The sequence below is a fragment of the Octodon degus genome, unplaced genomic scaffold (genome assembly GCF_000260255.1).
Source record: "Octodon degus isolate 3935 unplaced genomic scaffold, OctDeg1.0 scaffold00026, whole genome shotgun sequence".
Taxonomy (NCBI): domain Eukaryota; kingdom Metazoa; phylum Chordata; class Mammalia; order Rodentia; family Octodontidae; genus Octodon; species Octodon degus.
This window is the reverse complement of record NW_004524602.1, coordinates 2,860,667-2,881,751: the sequence shown is the minus strand read 5'-3', so window position 1 is coordinate 2,881,751 and position 21,085 is coordinate 2,860,667. Positions and strand designations below refer to the sequence as shown.

Below are 21,085 nucleotides of genomic sequence, written 5' to 3'. Positions count from 1 at the left end.
TTATTTGTGTATGTGGCCAGCTCCGCCCACCAGGGGGCGGGGCTGGCTGGCATGTGGTGCTGGGGGATTGAACCGCGGTCCCTGTGCTTTGCTACGCTTGTTCTAAGTAGGTGCTTTAGACCACTGAGCCATCTCACCAGCCCCTATTTTCTATTTTTTAAATTTATTTATTTTTGTGTTTTTGAGATGGTCTCCCTATACAGGTCAGGCTGACGTTAAACTTACTTTGTAGTCAGACTAGCCTCGAACTTGCAATGCTCCTCCTGCCTCAGCCTCCCAAGTACTGGGATTATAGGCATGTGCCACTACACCCAGCAATTCTAAGAACTTTAATGCCATTATCACAACCAAGAAATTTAATTTCTTCTTTGAGGAAGGGTCTCAGTATGTAGCCCAGCCATTTGCCTGCCTGAACCTCCCCAGTGCTAGGATTACAGGCATGCCCCACCACACATGGCTTTCTGCCATCACACCTCTTACTTGTTCTTGCCTGTAATTTCCATAATCACAGCGGTACAGTAGTGCCGGTCAAGCCTGCTACAGCTCCAGGTTTCCTTCCAGCTATCGACCTGCAAGCGTATCTAAGAAAACACAAAGTATTTTGATTCAGGCTTACTTGGGCCAATTTTTTTTCTTACATGCTGTGTTATCAATGTATTTTTATTGGGCTGGGGAGATGGCACAGTAGAATAAGCTCTTGCCTGGCAAGTGCAAGGGCCTGAGTTTAATCCCCAGGTCTGCCAAAAAAGAAAAACAATTTAGTTATTTTTATTTATTTTTTGTTATCAATTTAATGTTCGTTTAGTTTCATTGGTTTTTCTTTGTTTCAATTGAGAGTTTGCTTTTTTTTTTCTGGTTTAAGTTTCTGAATGTGTAATTCATCATATGTACAAAAGTAGCATGTTTGTAACCTCATCTCTTGGGAGGTTGACACAGGAGAATCACTACAAATTCAAGGCCAGCCTGAACTACATGGCGAGACCCTGTCTCAAAAACAAAACAAAGCAAAACCTAAAGAAAGTGTCTACTCATTCTTGTCCTTCCATTCTGTAGGTCCCAGTTCATTAATTTCTGGTTTGTTTTTTCCCATATTTCTTTTATAAAACTAAGCAAATTCATATGCATATTCTTTCTTCCCCTTTCTTATATAAGGGCCAATATTCTATTTATATTTTTGTACTTTTTTATTATTTATTTATTTATTTATTTATTTGCAGAACCGGGGATTGAACTCAGGCCCTTGCGCTTGCCAGGGAAGCGCTTATTCTACTGAGCTATCTCCGCGGCCCCTATACTTTTTTTTTAAAACTTAGCGTACCCAGCGGGGAGATAGCTCAGTAGAGTAAGTGTTTGCCTGGCAAGCACAAGAGCCTAAATTCAATCTCCAGTTCCATCTAAATAAATAAATAAATAAAATAAATTTTTTTTTAAAAAAAACCTTAGTGTACCCCACAAATCACTCCTTAGCAGCTGATAGATCTTACCTACATTCTTTTTTACATCTATGTAAAAACTTCATTTACCTGGTTTATTCAAATATCTAGTCTGTTTTCAAATAATGTCAAATAATACTGAACGAAATGTGTTGTTTATTTGTAGGTAAATAGAATTGTTGGATCAAAAAATGCATTTGTCCGGCCGGCCAGATAGCTCAGTAGATTAAAGCGCCTGTTTAGGCAGACTCCAGGGACCGGGGTTCTGTCCCTGGCGTGCTGTGCCAGCCCCGCTCCCGCTCCCGGGGCACGCTGAGGCTGCCACTGAGATTGGGCGTGGTGGCGCGCACCTGGGATTGGATTTAGGAAGATGAAAACAGGATGATCACTATGAGTCCAGTCTATGTAGTGAGCCCCATAGACCCTGTACTAAATATATTTAAAACAAAAAATAAATTTGTCGTGTGTGTGTGTGTGTGTGTGTGTGTGTGTGTGTGTGTGTGGTGCTGGTGAGGAACCCAGAGCCTCATATATGCTAAGCCTCTGTGCACTGACCCCTTCTTTTAACATAATAGGTAGAGTTCTGAATCACACCCCAAGTTATCAGGCGCTGCCTGCGCAGGGCGAGCAGGGCAAGGTCCACATCGGCTTCTCCACCTGCTCCCCCTACCGGCAGATAAGAAGTCTGAGGAGGGAGTCTGCGCAGGGCGAGGGGCGAGACCTCCTCTTTAGGGGTCTCTGGGCCCTCGCTCTCCTGTGGCTTTCCTTGAGTGGGTCTCACTGCCCGAGTTCCCCTCCTGTTGCGGGCTGGTTTCTGAGCATGGACTCTGTGCCTTGAAGCAAAGGGCCGGAGTCCACCGGAAGCAGACGGCAGGGGGCGGGGGGCCTGCGTGCAGGAGCTGCCTCGCTAGGTTGCAGGGTGCTGTGCTCTGTCTTGTCCTGGGAGCTTGCAGCGTCCCTGGGGTTCAGAGAGGTACCTAGTTGGATGGGGCTCCTGATTCTCACTTTCTCTGGTTTTTCCTTCCTGCAGTTCAGGACAGAGGTGTGGGCAGGCCGCAGGCCAGCTGTGTCACCATGGCAGGTAAGGAAGGGCGGTCGGGGCTGGCAGGACAGTAGGGAGGGCTGGAGGGTGGCCCTGTTCCTTGGCCCTAGTGTTTCTACTCTCTGGAGGCTGTTCTGTCTGTCCTCCTGACCCCAGCTGCTCCCTGCTGCCCCCTGAAGCCCCAGCATGGCCCTGTCTCATCCACTGTTAGGTTTCTGGCACTGGGGACCAGGATGTAGCATGCTAATACTCTTCTCTTCCTATCCAGCTGACTGAGTAGCAGAACTGGTGGCTCAGCCTCCGTCCTCTGTGTTCCTTCTCTGGGCTCTGTTTCCTGTGGGTCCCAAATTTCCTGGTTTCTGGGGCTCAGAGATGCAGATGCTAGGGATGGAAGTAACTTCAGGGACCCTCTGGTCCACACTCTACCCCACTGGGGACACTGAGGAGTAGCAGGGACAGTGGCTTGAATGAATGAATGTTTGGTGGAGGCTGGGTCCCCATCTCCTGGCTCAGTCATTCTATTCCTCTTCCTGGAACTACCCTGGCAAGAGAGGGTGCCTTACCCCAGTGTGTCCACCAGCCATGTGTCTACCCAGGGATGTGGTGACTCAGGGTCATCTTGGCAGACTCAGGAAGCTGGGGACAGCTGGGTGACATTGGCACCATCCAGATAGGGAGAGGGGGCATGGGGCACAGTGGGCATGGAGCATCCTGATGTCTCTGGTGTGCGTGGCCTACAGAGAAGGTGAACAACTTTCCGCCGCTGCCCAAGTTCATCCCGCTGAAGCCGTGTTTCTACCAAGACTTCGAGGCTGACATCCCACCCCAACATCTCAGCATGACCAAGCGCCTGTACTACCTCTGGATGTGTGAGTGCGGGGCAGGCTGGGCTGAGGAGGAGGACTGGGCACTGGGCAGGGGTGCAGATGGCCGTCCATCAGCTTCAGGTGTGATGTTTCCGTGGATGGGAAGTCTTTTCCCACTTGGTTCCTAGCAGGCTGCTTTCAGGGGCAGGCTCCTAAACTGACCTCAGTTTCCCCCTCCATCTCTCATTCACAGAGCCCCTGGATTGAGGGGTGGCTCTTTTTGTAGTGTAACTTTTTTTGGAGTGCCGGGGATGGAACTCAAGACCTTGTGCTTGCCAGGCAGGAGCTTATCCCGCTGAGCTATCTTCTTGGCCCATTCCTTTCCACTTCTGATGGAGTAATTTTCGAGGGATCCTCTGGTACCTGCCAAGATGTCAGGATTCTGGACCTGGAGGAGAGTCCTTCCTTCAAAACCTATTTTTCTTGCTTTTCTTAGAAGGTGTTTAAAGAGAAGAGCATTCAGCTGGGAGTCGAGAGGCTGGGGAGACGTGTGTCTGGCTACATCACTTCTCAAATAGTAGTTTCCAGCTGGGCGTGGTGGTGCACGTCTGTAATCCCAGCACTTGGGAGGCTGAGGCAAGAGGATCACAAGTTCATGGCCAGCCTGTGCTACATAGAGTTTAAGGCCAGCCTGAACTATATAGTACGACCCTGTCTCAAAACAAAACAAGCAGTAAGTCTCTATTATAGACAGGGGGCATTGGTTCAGTGACTGATGTCACTTCAAGGTTTTTGGTCTGTACTTTGAGCCTGGAGTCCCACTGGTCTAGAATGCTGAGGTCATAGGTCTAAGGGGCACATTTCTGGTGGTTGGTGGCAGATTGGTAGGAAAGGAATCAGCATGGATGTTGTCACTTGGTCATGTTCAACTGCTCAGAAGGCAAGTGAGGGAAGACAGGCAGGCTGACTGTGCAGGGTGCCAGCCCCAGACACCTCCTGAGTTAATGCAATTGGTTTCTGTCCCCATGATGTGGCCTAACTGCCACCCTGGGCCCAAGATTATCCAGAAGTGGTAACAAAGGCTGTCTTCACATTAGGCCCTTTGTGACGTGGTAGGAAGGGCACAGTGCCAGGCACACAAACTCCTGACCTTTAAGCAAAACAAAAAAACCTGCTGATCTTTGAGTGAGGAAGAGATGTCCTAGCATGTTAACCAAGAGAGGCTGGGGCAGGTGAGGGGCATCTGTGACCGTTGGGAGGAAGGCATGGAGGTTACTTCTAAAGACTTCCATTCCTTTCTCTGTCAAATGTAGTATAGGTGTGGGGATGGGAGTGTTGGAGAGGAGGTCCAGAGTATGTGTGCAGAGGAGCGACACTCTCCAAGGAAACCTAGCTTCTAAGGTTTCCAAATTTATAGCACTGCTGGGCTTCCCTGAGTGTCCTTTCTTCTTGGGGACATTGAGCTCAGGTAGGATGGAAGCTATGTTCATCTAGGGTAAGTGTGGCCAGACCATGACAGGGGAGAGAGTGAGGCAGCAAGGTAATGAATCCTGGATGCCAAGCTGGCCGGGGGTAACAGCAGAGACAGAAGTGGCAGACATCAGGAGAAGGGGCAGCCGAGTCCTTGAGTCTGTTCTAGAGAGGAAGTAGAGTAACTATGGGGAGGAGGGGACATTGGGACTCTGAGCTGGAGAGGAGAGCTGGCAGAGAGGTTACCCATGCAACCATGGGTGACTTGATATCTTTTCTATGGACAGAGCCATTAAATCAGGGATGACCCCAAAGCACCAGGAGATTTTGGAGCAGTGATCAAGACAGGGTATGGAGCTGACCTCACAAGAAGAAGCGTCCACCTGTGTCCTGAGGACCCAGGATGGGTACATCGGCACAGTGGTCATATTGGGCCCAACTTAGGGAGCCTTCTTTTTCCCTGACCCCAGGCTCCCAGGATGCTAGCCCTGAGGAGATCTCACCCAGAGCTGGATTTAAGGCCTATAAATATCTCCTAAGTCTTCACTGGGCACCTGGCAGGGCTCTGACCCGAGGGAATGTGTGTCACCCCTGAGGTGCTGAAGGGCTCTCTGGGGGCAGATGCTACCTGTGTGGGGCCTACTATCATGCACACTCAGCCCAAGGTCAAGCACAGGGGCACCCTGATGTCAGTGTCAGTGTGTGACATGGGGCATTCCTGGGGCCTCCTGCTAGCTTGGACTCAGTGACACTGTGACCCATATGAGAAGGGAACATCTGGTGGGTAGTCTGTGTTTTGTATTCAGAGGACACGGTGTGCAGCCAGGTCTGCAGGAGCTCAGGGGACAGCAGATGAGTAAGGGGCCTTTAAAGGGGAGAAGTGTGATTGTAGTCTAAAGAATGATAGAGGCTGGAAGTATAGGTCGGTGGCATGGCACCTGCCTGGCAAGTTTGAGGTCCTGAGTTCAATTCCCTGTGCCAAAAAAAAAAAAAAAGAGAGAGAGAGAGACTGAAGTCCCAGCCACTGCTGGCACCCCATGGAAGTGCACAGTGGGTGGTTTGGGACACAAAGAAAGTTCCTAGGAAGGCTTTTTTTTGTCTTCTTTCCCTGCCCAGCCTTGTAAGGGGAAGTGTAATATGTTTCCCATTTGGAGCGTGGTGGTTGATTTACCCCTGGGAGGGCCCAGGACTGAGGCTGCTCTGTACATACAGACAGAACTTGGGGCCTGGTCCACTTAAGCGTGTGTACTGCCCTGAGCTGCACCCCCATCCCCAGGCTTTTCTGCCAGGGAAGGAGTGTTTCTCCCACCGAGGCCAGGCCTCCAAAGGAGCCTGCTGGGCCCTGCTGTGCTCCCAGGTCTCTGGGAGTGGGTGTGGGGAGGGCTTTGGTCTGGGCTCCCAGCTTGCTTTCTTACATCTGTACTCATTGTGTGCGTGTGTGTGTATGTGTGTGTGTGTGTCTCATGTGTATGCATATGCATTCATTGATATGATATGTGGGTTTTCTGTGTGGGTATGAATCTATAAATGTGGGGGGGTGTTTGTGTGTGTGTATGCACGTGCGTGTGCATGCGTGTATCTTTACCTCTCTACCTGTCTATCATTGGCTTGTGTTTGATTATGAGTCTCTGTTTGAATTCTGGGCGTGTGTGTGTATGTGTGTGTGTGTGTGTGTGTGTCTGGTGTGTGTCTCTCTCCTTGTGTGTATGCTTGTGGGTCTGCAGTGAACAGCGTCACGCTGGCCGTGAACCTGGTGGGCTGTCTCGCGTGGCTGATCGGAGGCGGGGGAGCCACCAACTTTGGCCTGGCCTTTCTCTGGCTCATCCTCTTCACGCCCTGCTCCTACGTCTGCTGGTTTCGGCCCATTTACAAGGCCTTCAAGTAAGTGGTTGGTGCTCCCCTAGGCTCCTAGCACTGTCTCTTTGTACCCACCTGCTGTCTCTTTACAGCTCTTTACTCTGTCATTCCTTTTTTTAAAAGAAAGAAAAGAAAAGAAAGAATAGAACTGCAGAGTGAACCCAGAACTTTTGCACTGAGCTACATCCCCAGCCATTCATGTTTTAATTTTATTTTTCATTTTGAGACAGGGTCTTGTTAAGTCACTAAATTGCCCAGGCTACCTACCTCAGTATCCCAGAGTGCCAAGGATTATAGGATTATAGGCATGTGCACCATGCACAGCTCCTTTCCTTTCTCTCTTTGCTCTCTCCCTCTCTCTCCCCCTCCCTCCCTCTCTCCCTCTTTCTTCCTCTCCTCCCCCCCCCCACTTTTGCCCTCCCCCAGCCTTGCTTTCTCTTGCTTACCTTGGCTCCCACTGCCTCCTTAGCTGTGGGCTTCGTGGGAGCTCCTGCCTCTCTGAGAGGGCTGGGAGCTGGGACTTTCCTCATAGTTCATTCACTTCTTCCTCTTCCTGTGGTAGTGGGGTCCTCATGGAGACCAGACTATTTTTCCTATGCTCAGCTTTCTCTGGGAAACTACGTGTTTACTTGTCCTGTGGGTTGTCTCATCTGTGGAGCTTCCCATCCTTATTCCAGCTGATTGGTACAAGAAGATCATCAGCCCAGGTGCCAGCCATCCAGGAACCACTGAAGCCATTCATGTGTTAATGACATTATCCAATTCTGTGCCAAAAGGAACACCATACATGTGTCCTGGTGCCGTACATGCCCATTCTGTGCCAAAGGGAATTTTCAGTGTCTGTGCCATTGGGACTGACTCTATCAATAAGGCTGTCTGTCTTGATGCCAGTCACTATCCATCTCCATGATAATGGGAGCTTAAATCTGTTTGCCAGCAGGACTATCTATGTGCCAATTAGCTACTATCTTGGTGCCAACAAGGTGTCCGTTCTAGTGCCAAAGGGATTTGCTCTCTCTGAGCCTATGAAACTATTGGTCTGTGTCCCCATGAAGGTAGCTGGCTTGATGCCAGTAGGCTGTCCATCCCCTTGATAATGGGGCTGCCATCTGTTTCTGTGCCCACAGGGCCTATGTGTGCCCCATACACAAAGAGCCCCAACCCTGTGCAATGTCATTTACATAGCTGGGCACACAGATGCCTTCAAAGGCCATGAAGGGGTTCCACTCTGGCCTCTTGATTAAGGTCTCTGCACGTCCTCTGTTCATTATATATTCACTTATCCTTGGGAAGGCGTGGGGGTTCTTGGAGGCAGAGGAGCCCTGGCCCTCTTCCAGGTGCCAGAAACCATGTTTTTTGCTGCAGAACTGACAGCTCCTTCAGCTTCATGGCGTTCTTCTTCACCTTTATGGCGCAGCTGGTCATCAGCATCATCCAGGCTGTGGGCATCCCAGGCTGGGGCGTCTGGTAAGAAGTGGGGTTGCTCTGGATCAGTAGGGGTGGCAGGATGGGAGTGTAAGGTGCTGAGCTGCCTGGCCTAGGTGACACCAAGTGGCCGGTTTCTGTATGGGTGAGAGGATTGGGAGTAGCTTTGGAGGGGAACAGGAGCCAGGCAGTGGGTGGTTGGGAGCATCGCACACTCTTGGAAAGCCTGCATAGGGGTCTTCCCCTAGCCACTGGCCAGCCTTGGGTGCCAATGAGATGGTCACTGTGTGTCAATGACACGGATTTTGGGGTGGCAGGGTGGTCTTAGCTGTAGCATGGGCTCCTGGGTCCCCTGTGCCCACACCACCCATGCTGGCCTCTCTCCATAGCGGCTGGATCGCAACTATCTCCTTCTTTGGGACAAACATTGGCTCGGCCGTGGTCATGCTCATCCCCACCATCATGTTCACGGTCATGGCCGTCTTCTCCTTCATCGCCCTCAGCATGGTATGTGGCCACCCAGAGGGGAGTGGGTGGCCTTGGGATTGGACTGTGAGCAGATGCATTTCTTAGTCCTCCAGGTCAATCCCTCTGGAGTTACCTGCCAGATCTGCTGTACCTGCATGGTACTTGGGGACGGAGGGAGAGATGTAGATGGATCCCATCTGTTTCTTGGAGGAGCTGTGGGTTGCCTCTTCCCTTTGGCAGACATTTCTCTTTTTTAGTTTTTTGAGTCAGGGCCTAGCTATGTAATTCAGGCTAGCCTTGAACTATGGAGCTCAGGTTGGCTTTAAAGTCAAAGGGATCTTCCTGCCTTAGCCTCCCAAGTGCTATAATCATAGGTGTGCATCACTACACCCAGGTAATGAGCGCTTTTTTTTTTTTTTTTTTTTTTTTTTTTTTTTCAGAACTTGGGGTTGAACTCAGACCCTTGCACTTGTCAGACAAATGCTTATTCTACTAAGCCATCTCCCCGGCCCTAATGAGCCCTTCTTGTGCTTCTCCTCTAACAGGTTCATAAATTCTACCGGGGCAGTGGAGGGAGTTTCAGCAAAGCACAGGAGGAATGGACCACGGGTGCATGGAAGAACCCCCACGTGCAGCAGGCAGCCCAGAATGCAGCTATGGGGGCAGCCCAGGGGGCTATGAGCCAGTCACAGCCCCAGTATTCTGCCACCCCCAGCTACACATACTCCAATGAGATGTGAGCCTGCCACACCCACTCAGAGGCAGGGCCAGGGCATGGGACAGGGGCTCAAGCCACATCAGCTGTGGTGACCAAGCAGGGTTCCCTTCTTCCTTTCCTCTTCCCTCTACTTTGTACAAAGATATATATATATATATATATATTCTGTATCTATCTGTCTGCCTCTGTCCCCGCTCGCCTCTCGGAGCCATAGGCTGCACGTGGAGCCATCCCGTGCCATGACCACCGTGTTCCTGTCCCCTTGTGAAGTAGTGCAGTGGAGGTCTCTTGTCGTGGTGCTAGATGTATGTTTAGAACCAAACCAGCGCCCCCTCCACCATGCCACCCGCCTGACCCTGGCCCAGGACTCCTGCAACACCTGTGCCCTCTGCAGGCTCTGAAGCTGAATCCACTTCCACCTGGGTCCTGCTGAGAAGAAACAGGATCTCCCCTTGCTCCTTGGGACCCATCCAGGCTCCTCCTCTTGTCTCCTCCCTGCCTTCAGATCCCCTGCGCATTTCCCTTCCCTGGGGTCTTTCTTCCCTGAGTGGTGTTTTTCTTTGTCCCTCTGAGGCTGTGTCCTAGTTGTATCTGCTCTGAGACTGAGCTCAGATTCCCAGTATGACTGGATTCCCAGCTCCAGAAAGCCAGCTCCAGAAAGCCGGGGCTGATGTGGCATGCTTACAGTGGGACATGCAGAGCCCTTAGGGGTGCCTGGGTCCCAGGAAAGGAAATGTAGGCCTGGTCTCCTTGGCTCTCAGTTTGGTTGCAGAGGCAGGCTCATCCTTTCCCTCCTGTGCCTTTCCCGTCTCTGCCTCCAGCCCTCTCGAGCACGCCCCTTGCCACCTCCTCATGCCCCCTCTGCCTTCTCTGAAGAGCTGGGTCTCTCTGGGTAGGTGTCACCTGTACCTTGAAACTGGAGCAGAAACTGTAAATAATCATGGGTCCCTGGCAGAGGCCTGGTCGACCTAGGCCTGCAAGGCTTCTGGGGTCTCTGCATGACCACTGGGTTCCTAGAAGCATAGCTTTCCTGCTGGATTGGCAGGAGGGAGGGGAACTCAGAGGACAGTGAGACAGGGCTCTCAAGAGAGGAGCTTACGCCTCTGCCCCACTTGCTCCTGGCCACGGGGCAGCCCTAGGCATTTGCATTCTGACCCAGGAAGAAGTGCCAGGTGCCATTGGACTGAAAGCACAAAGGCCGGAAGAGGGATTCTGGTGAGACAGGCAGGCAGGGGCATTTAGTTTAGCTCCATTTTTCCGCAGTCAGCTAAGTTGTTCTTCTTTGCCTGCAGGATTTGGTTCCTGGTCCTTCCTCACCATATTTCCAGGGAGGGAGTCTAGGACTGGGGCTGTTCTATTCCAAGAAGGGGGTGGCTATTGCTTTGAGGGAGGGTGGTGGGAGTGGGGTGATCACCTAGGGAGCAGGTGCCTGTCCCCACCCTCCTTGTTCTGACAGAGGCCCGGTGGGCTAGCTGGGTAGCCCCTGGCTCCACGTGGAGCTCAGTACTCGGGTTTTCAGGCCATCCAGAGCATGATCTTCCATGGTGTCTCTTCCCTATGAGAGAAGCTCAGGGCCTTCGCAGAGTCCTCTTCTTGATGTCCCTCAGGCTTGAGCCCCATGCTGTGATTGGTTCTCTGCCATTCTCTCTGGAGAGCAGCTATCCCAGCCTCTAGGTCCAGGCCCTTCTCCTTTCTTCCCCTTACCCAGACTTCTAGCTCTCTTTCTCTTTGTCCCTCTGGTCATTCTGGAGTGCTGTGTTCCAGCTGCCAGCCTAGCATTCTTGATCTGTTGAATGCCACCTCTAATCAATTTCCTGTCCCATTCCACTTTCCTGGCTGAGACCTACATGGCCAGGCCTGGCGCTGCCCTGGGGAAAGTTTGTCTCCTGCACCTGGCCTGGCTCGCTCAGACCCTAGGATGCTGCATCTCCTGGCAACTATGCACTTCCTGGGAGGGAACCTAAGCCCAGGAAGTGGGAGGAGAGTCCAGTCAATTCTGGGATCCGCAGGTCTGGGGCCCGCCAGAGGCCTGCTTCTGCATTCTCCTGGTGCCCACTGCCCTCCTTGTTTCCGGGAGACACAGACCATTCCTTGGCTGGCAGTTGACCTGCCTAAGCCAACATGTTTATCTGTGGTAACTGAGTGAACTGTAATAAAGGGGAACATGTGTCCTGTGTGTCATGTGTCTTAATGGGGGGCCTGCATGAAGCCTTGCTGTAGCTGCAGGGCAGGTATATGGCGGTTGGGTGGCTGTGAACCCTGTCACTCCTTGCCTGGCACCAATGTCACGTGTTTCTGCATGGTTCTTTCTCTGAAGTGGCCTTGGATAGGCCTTACAGTTCTCAGAGGCTCCTGCCTACTGGAAGAGGGGAGTGTGTTATTGAGAAGGCAGGAGGCAGCAGGGACTTGGGGCAGGGCTGCCTTGGTGTAAACTGGTGGTAAACCCATGGCATGCAAGCTTTTTTTTTTTTTTTTTTTTTTCTTTCTTGAGACAGGGTCTTGCTATGCAGTTCAGGCTGGCCTTGAGCTCACTTTGTAGCCCAGGCTGTCTTGAACTCACAGCAATCCTCCTACCTCAGCTTTCCTATTGCTAGGATTATAGGCATGCACCACCATGCCTCATTGTTCTTTTTTTCTTTTGAAACAAAAGATTTTTTTTTTTCTTTTTTAGGCAGGGTCTCACTTTGTCATGCAGGCTGGACTTGAACTTCATTATGTAGCCCACACTGGCCTCAAACTCACAGTAATCTTCCTGCGTCAGTCTCCTGAGTGCTGGGATTATTGTCATGGAGCACCATACCAGGCTATGAGTTGTTTTTCTAAGCTTAAACTTCCATATTTAGGTTTAATTGTAGTGTTGGCACTTCGCAATAAATAAATGGGTTTTGGGTTGCAGTTTGGGTGCTCCTCTCTAAAAGGTTTGTCACTGAGGTCTAGATGGTCTCTGTGTGCTAAGAAGGCTGGAGCAGGAGGATCACATGTAGTTGGAGGCCAGTCTGGTCTACACAGTGAGGGCCTGCCTCAAATGCACCTCCCATCCCCAAAAGGAAAAAGCCTGTTTTGTGAAGTGGTGTGCACACAGGAGCCAGCTTTGAGGGTTTACAGAAGAGGGGGTTGATAAGATTGCAGAATTCAAGTGATGTGAAAATAAATGTGGAAAGGTGCTCAGGAATGTCTGGGGAAGACGAAGAATAGGTTGGCTTGATTCATTTGGACCTAAAATGGGGCAGAATTCCGTTGACTTGTGAGATTTTTTTTTTTTTTGAAGTTTTTGTTTAAATGAGCTCCTATCCATTCCAGCATACCAGCTTGTGTTAATTGCCTTAGAGACCAGATTGTAAAATTTTTTGTAAGTTACTCAAAGCTTTAAAAAAGAGCCAGAAGAGCAAAATACTAAGTAGTGGCATTTTTTTATGAAATAAAACCTTCTATATATATTTTTTTTTCTTGTAATTTTTTTAAACCTTCCATGGGGCTGGGCAGATAGCTCAGTAGAATAAGCGCTTGCCTGGCAAGCCAAGGTCTGAGTTCAATCCCCGGTTCCAGTTCCGCAAAAAACAAAAACAAAAACCCTTCCATGATTTTTTTTTTTTTTAAAGGTGGCTTCTTTGGACAAGGTAGAAGAGCTCTTGAGCCCCTTAGTGCTTATTCATGCTGGGACCCCATTGTAGGCTGAGTAGTCTCGTGAACTAAAGATCCTGGGGCTGGACAATGAAGGCAGGAAATGCACCCACCATTCCTTCTCCCGCCACTTTCTTTTGCCCAGTGCTGTGGCCTCTGCCTGGAGAGCTGCTCCGGCCCTCTGCCTTAGTCAACTTGGAAAATTCACCTCAAGTGAATCTCTCATAGAGAGATGTTTCTGCGAGACATGTTGCTTAGGACCCTTTTCTTCCTCATAGAGGACCTTGGGCTAGACTTTGTGTCCCTGTTTGTGGTCAGTCCCCCCCCCCCCCAACAGTGGCACCTCATTTATCAGATAAGACTTGGTAAATACCCATTGTGAAGTGCCTGAGTCCTGGATACTGTGAACGTACGGAGTGGGTAGAGGAGTTTGGGCAGTGAGGTCAGGCCTTGGTGAGAGTTCCAGAGAATATAAAGAATAGAGCCAGGATTTGTGTCAAAAGTCACCCAGTGGACTACACAACCCTGCCTTCGAGAAGTGGACTACAACTCCCAGCAGGCTGTGCAGCCTTGAGCCCGGCCCACTACTCTTGTGAGACTGCGTGTCATTTAGCCATCTCTGGGAAGGACGAGTGAAGTACCGCGATATTTGGGCCTTCCCTTGAAGGCTTCTAGCGGGGTGAGCAGTGTTGGGGGGCTGGTGAACTAGCTAAGGCCAGAGTTAGCTGAGGAGGGAGGTGGAAGGCAGGAGCGGCAGCCGCAGCTGTTTGTGGTGTATGTGTGCGTGCGTGCGTGTGTGTGTGTGTGTGTGCGCGCGCGTTTAGCGGAACAACACGCGCGTCTACACACACACACACTTCTCTGAGCTACGTCCCAGCTTCCGTGGGGCTCAGACCCTGCTTGCCACTTCCTTCCGCTTGGTGCTGCACGAGACCCCGGCCCCTCACCCTTTCTGTCGGACGCAGTTTCTGCCCCTTCAGCCTTTTGCATCCCTGAAACTTTTATTTAACTCTGCCCTGAATTAACTTTCAGAGAAAGAGATGTTGACGTCACATTCTCGGGTTCTTTGGCCGTGTGTGTGTGTGTGTGTGTGTGTGTGTGTGTGTGTGTGTGTGTTTGCATGTGCCTGGGATCAAACTGAAGCCCTCGCATACTAGGCTGAGCTCCACCGCGGCCCTGTCCCTGTCTTTCGTAAGCGCTGAGGTTGCACTTTTCCAGCCGCAGCTCACCTGCTAGCTGGGACCCCAGTGATCACGCTCTTCAGGCCTGTAACCAGCCTGCCCATCGCTCTTTGTGCAGCTCAGACCTCTTTTGAGTCAGGGTCTCGATATGTAGTTCAGACTGTGTAGCTCAGACTGGGTTTGAACTCAAGGTGAACCTCCTGCCCCAGTCTCCCAACCTCTGGGATTATGGTCAGGGCTGACTTTGTTATCCACTGTGAGTGTCACAGGGTAATAACTCCCAACCATTAGATGCTCCAAATTGGTATCTCCTGATAATGAATGGATTTAAGGAACAAAGGTTAAGAGTAGGAAAGGTTTATTGAGAGAAAGCTCCTAAGAGACAAGAGTGGTCCCCAACGTGGGTTGCAGTAGAGGCTCTTTGTCCAAGGGTGTTTTATAAGCAGAATCACAACATGGGTCAAACCACAGTCAACCTATAGGATTACAAGTATAGTTGCTTAGCTACTACTGATCCAATAGGGAAGCAAGGCACCTGGCATGGATATATGATGGGCAATATTAACCTTGACTTATCTGTCTTTTTTTTTTTTTTTTTTTTCCGGAACCAGGGATTGAACTCAGACCCTTGTGCTTGCCAGGGAAGCGCTTATTCTACTGAGCCTTCTCCCCACCCCCTTTATCTGTCTTTCTGACATAGAACCAAGGCATCCCTGGAAAGGGATGAGAGTGTGGGTGAGGGTGTTCTGGTCACCTGCCTGTGTAGCCTGTTTGGGCTCACTGGGTCAGGTGGTGCTAATTAGAGTACAATCTCAGGGCACTGTTTAGCTCTAGGGAGGTCTGCGGGCCTGGCTGTCTTTATTTATTTATTTTTGTGGCTGGCTCAGGCCAACCTGGGGACGGGGCTGGTGTGGCATGTGGTGCCAGGGATCGAACCTCCATCCCTAAGCTTGCCTAAGCAGGTGCTTTAGACTGCTGAGCTATCTCTCTGGCCCCCTGGCTTTCTTTAAATTTGCCCCTAGTCACAGTTTTTTTATGTCTTATCCTCTCCACAGACTCCCTTGTGGGCCTGATCCCTCTCTGACTGCCTACTAATTTCTGTCTAGCTTAGCTGTCCATGATAAGAGCAGCCAGAAGCTTGGGCTGCTTATCCCCTGGCAGCCTAGCTCATGGTGGGTCTCATGCCAGTGCCCTGCCTGCTTCCTGGTTGGACACATGAATTCAGGGGATACCCTCTGTTCTTCTTCAGTTCCTGAGTCACACATTACTTCTTGGAGCCCCTGCTCTGTGGGCTCAAGGAGCCCAAAGGCACCAGACGCCACATGGAACCAAGAGCCTCCAGTCCAGCCACCAGACCCCAGGTGGAGAGAAAATTCCGCATTCTCGTTGGTGTCACTGGCAGTGTTGCTGCCCTGAAGTTGCCTCTTCTGGTGTCGAGGCTTTTGGATGTTCCTGGGGTGAGTATCCCCTCTGGACAGCTAGTTAGTGGCCAGCTCATTCCTCTGTAGTGCGTGGTTTATTCCTAATGGTAGCGTCTGTCCAGGTCCCCTATGTGGTTGCACATGGGGCACTCATGGGACAGAGACCCCCACAGGGGATGCGCAAGTTAGGTTAGCTTCATGGTGTGGGAGATCATGACTGTGGGCCTGGGTGCCCTTCCCCTGACTCTAGTTCCTGAGGACCCACAGAGGAGGGGCCAACACCCTTCTCACCTCTCCTAAAGTAGCCTTGTCCCTTTTTGGTGGACACTGTGCCCCATCCATCATAGGCACCAAGGCCTTGGGCTCCTGGTTGTGGTGTGAGGCTCTGTTCTCAAACTGCTGGCTCAGATGTTCAGAGAGTTCCCCTGAGCCACCACTGTGAGCTTGGTGAGGGACTCTGCCCCCTATTCTTGATCAGGCAACCTCAGCTTTAGTTGGTTTTATATATGGGGTTTATGGGGTTTGGAAGGCCGGCCAGATAGCTCAGCAGATTAAAGTGCCTGTTTAGGCATGCACAGGGACCAGGTTCAATCCCAGGTTTGCTGGCCCCGCCCCTGGGGCAAACTGAGACAGGATTGAGACTGAATGTGGTGGTGCACACCTGTAATCCCAGCACTTAGGGGGCCGAAAACAGGAAGATCATTACAAGTCTGATCTGTGTAGTGAGACCCTGCAGACCCTGTACTAAATGCATAAAAATATATAGATATAAATATAGATATAGATACAGACATGTAGCATATGGCTTGGGGCAGAAGTTCCAAGCAGTGGCTCCACTTCCTGGTCTGGCCTCAGAGTCCTGGGAGTCTGTGTCCCTGTGGTCCCCATGCCCCATGAATTGTCCTGGGGCAGACCCCATCAGGCCCTACTGCTCCTTCTGTTCCCCCCAAATTCAGAGCCCACGCAGAAGCCTTCCTCACTAGCCCACATGGTTTTATCCTCCTCCTTTAAAAAAAATCATTTATTTATTTGTTTGTTTGCTTGTTTGTTTGGTACAAGGTCTTGCTACACCGATCAGACTCATAGTGATTCTCCTGTGCTCAGCCTCCCCCGCACTGGGATTACAGGCATGTGGCACCATGCCTGGTTTTGGTGGCTGGCACGGAGTGCCTGGGGTTCCAGGGCCAGCATAGCATACAGTGCTGGGGGGTCAAACCTGGGACCTTGCACTTGCCATTCAGGCACTTAGACTGCTGTATTCTCCTGCTTTATTTTATTAATTTTCTAATTTATTTTGTAGAATTAGGGGTTGAATCCAGGACCTTTTCAGTGAGTTTTATCCCCTTTGTAAATATTTTTGGTACTGGGAATCAAATTCAGTAGGTGCACTACCTTGCACTTACCAGGCAGGCACTGTGCTGCTGAGCTACGTCCCCAAGCCCCCACCCCCCTTTTTGAGACAGGGTTCACTAAGTTGCTAAGTTGCCCATGCTGGGCTGTAGCTTGTGATCCTCCTGGCTCAGCCCTCCAGAATGCCAAAGTGCCGGAATCATGAACCTTCAAAGCCCAACCTGGCCACTCCTCTCCTTTTAGACTCATGACAGGGAAACATAGGTCATATTGGACTCTATTTGTGTTATTCGACAATAGGTTAGGGGCTGGGGAGATAACTCAATAGTATAAGCACCTGCCTGGCAAGCGCAAGGTCCTGAGTTCAATCCTCAGTTCTGCAAAAAAAAAAAAAAAAAGACAGTAGGTTTTTGGAGTGTCTGGGCCTAGGCTGTGTGTTTTCTTCTTTCTCTCTCTCTTTTTTAAAATTTTTTATTTTTTATTAGTACATGTTTGTAATACATAATGGCATTCATTGTGCGGAATTGGTACATGTACATATAATGGAATCTAAGTCATTTTTACCTCCGTTCCCCCCGCTTGCCCTCCTATCTCCCATCCCAAGGCCCCTTTTCCACTGCCACAGGGTACTCCTCCCTGTGTGTTTTCCTTACAGGGATTTTCAGACACCTTATGTGGTGTGTCCCAGACACTGTGTCTGACACTCCCAGCAGGGGGCGCTGCTCACCCACAGATGAACACATGGAGACCACTGGCTGGGGCCAGGAAGGTTTATTTTGCTTTTTTTGCTTTCCTCAAACTTCTGTCCCAAAAATTACCCCCACTCCACCCCAAGGCCTGGATAAGCAGGGTCTGGGGGCTGCTCTGAGACTGGGCACAGTACTTTGGGGGCGGTGCTGCCAGGAGCTGCCACCTCCTGTGCCCAGAACCGTGGGTGGGAGCTGCTGGCTGGAGCCTGAGCATGGGAGGCCTGGAAGGGTTGCAGCACCTCTGCCACTACCTCCTGGGAAGGCGGGAACCACATACTCCTTTCTCATGACCCGGAGCAAGTGGCTTTCCTGTTGGGTATGTGGAGACAGGAGGCCTAGCCCAGGAAACAGATGGGCAGCTGAACTGGGGGACAGCATCCGCCACTTCCTCCAGCCCCTGCAGCTGTGCCGGGGGTGTGCTGACCCAGCTCCCCGGGAGGGAGGTGCCCAGCTGGGAGGACAGAGCGCACTGGGCTAGGAGGAACCCCTGTCTGGCCTCCTGGGGACACATGTGGGCTGGGGATGGGGCACAGGGATCACCCTTGCCTCTTGTGCCAGTGGCCAGACACAGACCAGGGCTAGAAGAAGCACTGACAGCATGTGTTTCCTGTCTACGCGCCTCCCTGTGCTGATGTCTGAGCTAGTGAAACAAGTGCCCTCTCCTGTCCCCTGCCCGTGTGTGGGTCCCCGTCTCTCTCATCCTGCAGGAGATAGCTCATCACCCTGGCTTGGTGCTGCAGGGTCCTGTGCAGCGTGCCAACCATGTCCATCCCAGTGATACAGGGGAAATATAACTCCCAACCTGCTGTGTGTCAGATACCCTAGGTTTGTGTTTCCCAAAATCAAAGGTTAACTGTAGAAAAAAATTATTGAGAGTGATAGTTTTAGAGAGACAGGAGGGGACCTGAAGTCAGTTGCTGTGAACCCCACTTCACAGAGGAAGTTGTGTAGAGCAAAATCATGAGGTGGGTACAACGCAGGTCAGAACTGTGATCAACAAATGCAATTATAAGCATAGCCACTTAGTAATATTGATCCATTGGGGAAGCCGGTCACATAGCAAGTGTGTATGGAAAGAACAAAGATTTTATTTTGGCAAGCGCAGGGACCGGGCACCACATGCTGTGCTGGCCCCATCCCCTGGTGCACTGAGCTGGCCACCAAGGCCAGGAATGGTGGTGCACGCCTGTAATCCAAGCTCTGGGGAGGCTGAAAACAGGAGGATCACTATGAGTCTGAGCTGTGTAGTGAGACCCTGTACCAAATGCATTAAAAAATAAATAAGGGCTGGGGAGATAGTTCAGTAAAGGTCCTGAGTTCAATCTCCAGTACCGCAAAAAAAAAAAAAAAAAAAAAAAAAAAAAAAAAAAAAAAAAACCCAGCAGCCTCTTTGGGGCTGGGGAGATGGCTCAGTAGAATAAGTGCTTCCCTGGCAAGCACAAGGGCCTGAGTTCAATCCCCAGTTCCGCCAAAAAAAATAAAGAAAAGAAAAGATTGGTTTTTTGGAAGGCATGGATGAAGAGGGCCTTGTTGCCCACCTGATGCCTGATGGCTATCTAAACTTTATTGGACCAAGTGATACCAGTTACAGAATAATCTTCACTTTATTGCTTATTCCCTGGGGAGGCATGTAGACCTGGTCATTCTGTCTTTATCTTGAGGCCTGGCCTTCAGTGGTTCAGCTTCCAGACACAGTTGTTATGTTATCATCTACACTGCCTGGCTTGAGGGCCCAGCCCTGTCTGACTGCCTAGAATATTTCTACCTAACTCAGTTGTCTATATACCAGGCTTGCCTGGTGTTGGCCCCTGGGGGTGGCCCCCACACCCCTGGGTGCTGAGCCCCCAGGCCCGTCTGGGGCACCCTCAGGAGCATTGTGTTCCAGACATAAGCCTCCCTCCAGGACACCCAGGTCTGCCCAACCGGGGAGCAGCAGGTGCTGGCTGGGAGCTAGGTGCTTCTGCAGCTCTGGCCTATGATGCTCCTGACCACCCTGGTGTCCCTGGAGCACCCTCAACCCAGCCAAGGATGCTTGGAGGAGAGGCAGACAGCGAGGAAGGGTGGACTTAGCCACAAGCCTTATGAACTGTCAGCCAGGGAGAAAAGCTACCAGCATGGGGCCGGGGAGATGGCTCAGTAGAATAAGTGCTTGCCTGGCAAGTGCAAGGGCCTGAGTTCAATCCCTGTTTCTGCCAAAAAAGAAAAAAAAGCTACCAGCAGTGTCCTGAAGCTTTCTGTGGGGTCCTGGCACCAGTACCCCAGGTTGGCTCTGGACAGCAATGGCCTTGGTATCCCTTTGCAGCCTGCAAGGCCAGGCAAGAAGGCAGCCATGGAAGAGGCCTAAGTTGCCCAGGTTGGGCTAGAACTTGTAGTCTTCCTGCCTCAGCCTCCCAGCGTTCTGAGAATGTAGGTGTGTACCATCACACCCAGCCAGATCAGGATCCTTGCTGTTTCTTCAGCAGAGAACAGAAAACTAGATTCATGGAGTCGTTTTGAGAAGTCATTTCTAGAACTGCTAGACAAAATTCAGGGAGCTGATATAATGAGATCTGATCTGTCTCCAGGCCTATTGTACAGAGAACTTGTGGATAGAACTGTTAGGTGCAGAACTGTCCTGGCATCTGTACAGGGACCCAGTGGGGAGTGGCCCTTAGGAACCCTGCAGTGCCCAGCTCTGCGTCTGCTTCCACAAGGACACAGGAGGAATGGAGGAGGCCTGGGAAAGACTCTGCCTTAAATGAATGATTGAATCGTCTGGATGACCTAGGACCTCTGTAGCATGACACCCCGTTTCTAACATGTGCAGACCCAGGGCCCACCCCTCGGCTCCCAGGCCTTTAAGATGAATGATGATGAAAGATCCAAGCCAGAGGGCTGATGAGTTGGATCCAGTGGCATTCGTCAAAAACCAGAAGAACTGGCCTGGGCCTGTCCTCTGTTTGCTCAGGTCACAACCGAGGATGCGGCTGCCTGTCTAGGTCAGGGAGGGACACTGGAGGACCTGCCTGGCACAGGCTATTTGCATCGCCCAAGACCCCTCTGTGCTGCAGGGAGGCAGCATGAGAACACCAAGGATCAGCTGTCTTCCTTATCAGCCCTGGGGGGTGGGGTGGCAAGAGGATTGCTGTGAGTTCAAGGCCAGCCTGAGCTACATAGGAGACACTGTCTCAATCACCCCACCAAAGAAAACAAACAAAGAAAAGATTGGAATTAGTATCTGAGGGTGAAGGCCAGTATGACATAAGCAGAGGTGAGAAATGGGAGTAATCCCCTCCTCTATCATTTTTCTATCTTTTGTGATACTGGAGATTAAACCTAGAAATACCCTACCTATAAAGGGCTAAATTCCCAGCCCTTTATATGTTTTTTGAAACAATCTTTAAAAAAAAAAATATTTAAAGTGCTTGCCTGGCAAGTGCAGGGGCCTGAGTTCAATCCCTGGTTCCATTAAAAAAAAAGGGGCCGGGGAGATGGCTCAGTAGGATAAGCGCTTGACCGGCAATCGCAAGGATCTGAGTTCAATCCCTGGTTCCGCCAAAAAAAA

General features: G+C 50.9%; 2 protein-coding genes across 7 annotated transcripts in view; both read left to right on the top strand.

The window, feature by feature from the left end:
* Scamp5 (secretory carrier membrane protein 5) overlaps nt 1-11,395 on the top strand; it is a 27,358-nt gene extending 15,963 nt beyond the window's left edge. For 3 of the 5 annotated variants that reach the window (XM_023712524.1, XM_023712526.1, XM_023712528.1), the window contains exons 2-7: nt 2,464-2,514; nt 3,216-3,344; nt 6,476-6,632; nt 7,974-8,075; nt 8,423-8,540; nt 9,047-11,395. In XM_023712524.1, the coding sequence (XP_023568292.1) occupies nt 2,508-2,514; nt 3,216-3,344; nt 6,476-6,632; nt 7,974-8,075; nt 8,423-8,540; nt 9,047-9,241 (708 nt within the window). In that variant the 5' untranslated portion in view covers nt 2,464-2,507 and the 3' untranslated portion in view covers nt 9,242-11,395. The other 2 variants (XM_023712525.1, XM_023712527.1) reach the window with 2 other exon arrangements.
* A 2,071-nt stretch (nt 11,396-13,466) lies between these two features.
* The window catches only part of Ppcdc (phosphopantothenoylcysteine decarboxylase), a 15,521-nt gene continuing 7,902 nt past the window's right edge, over nt 13,467-21,085 (top strand). For both annotated transcript variants that reach the window (XM_023712708.1, XM_004628896.3), the window contains exons 1-2: nt 13,467-13,519; nt 15,271-15,478. In XM_023712708.1, the coding sequence (XP_023568476.1) occupies nt 15,344-15,478 (135 nt within the window). In that variant the 5' untranslated portion in view covers nt 13,467-13,519; nt 15,271-15,343. The remainder of the gene's footprint in view (nt 13,520-15,270; nt 15,479-21,085) is intronic.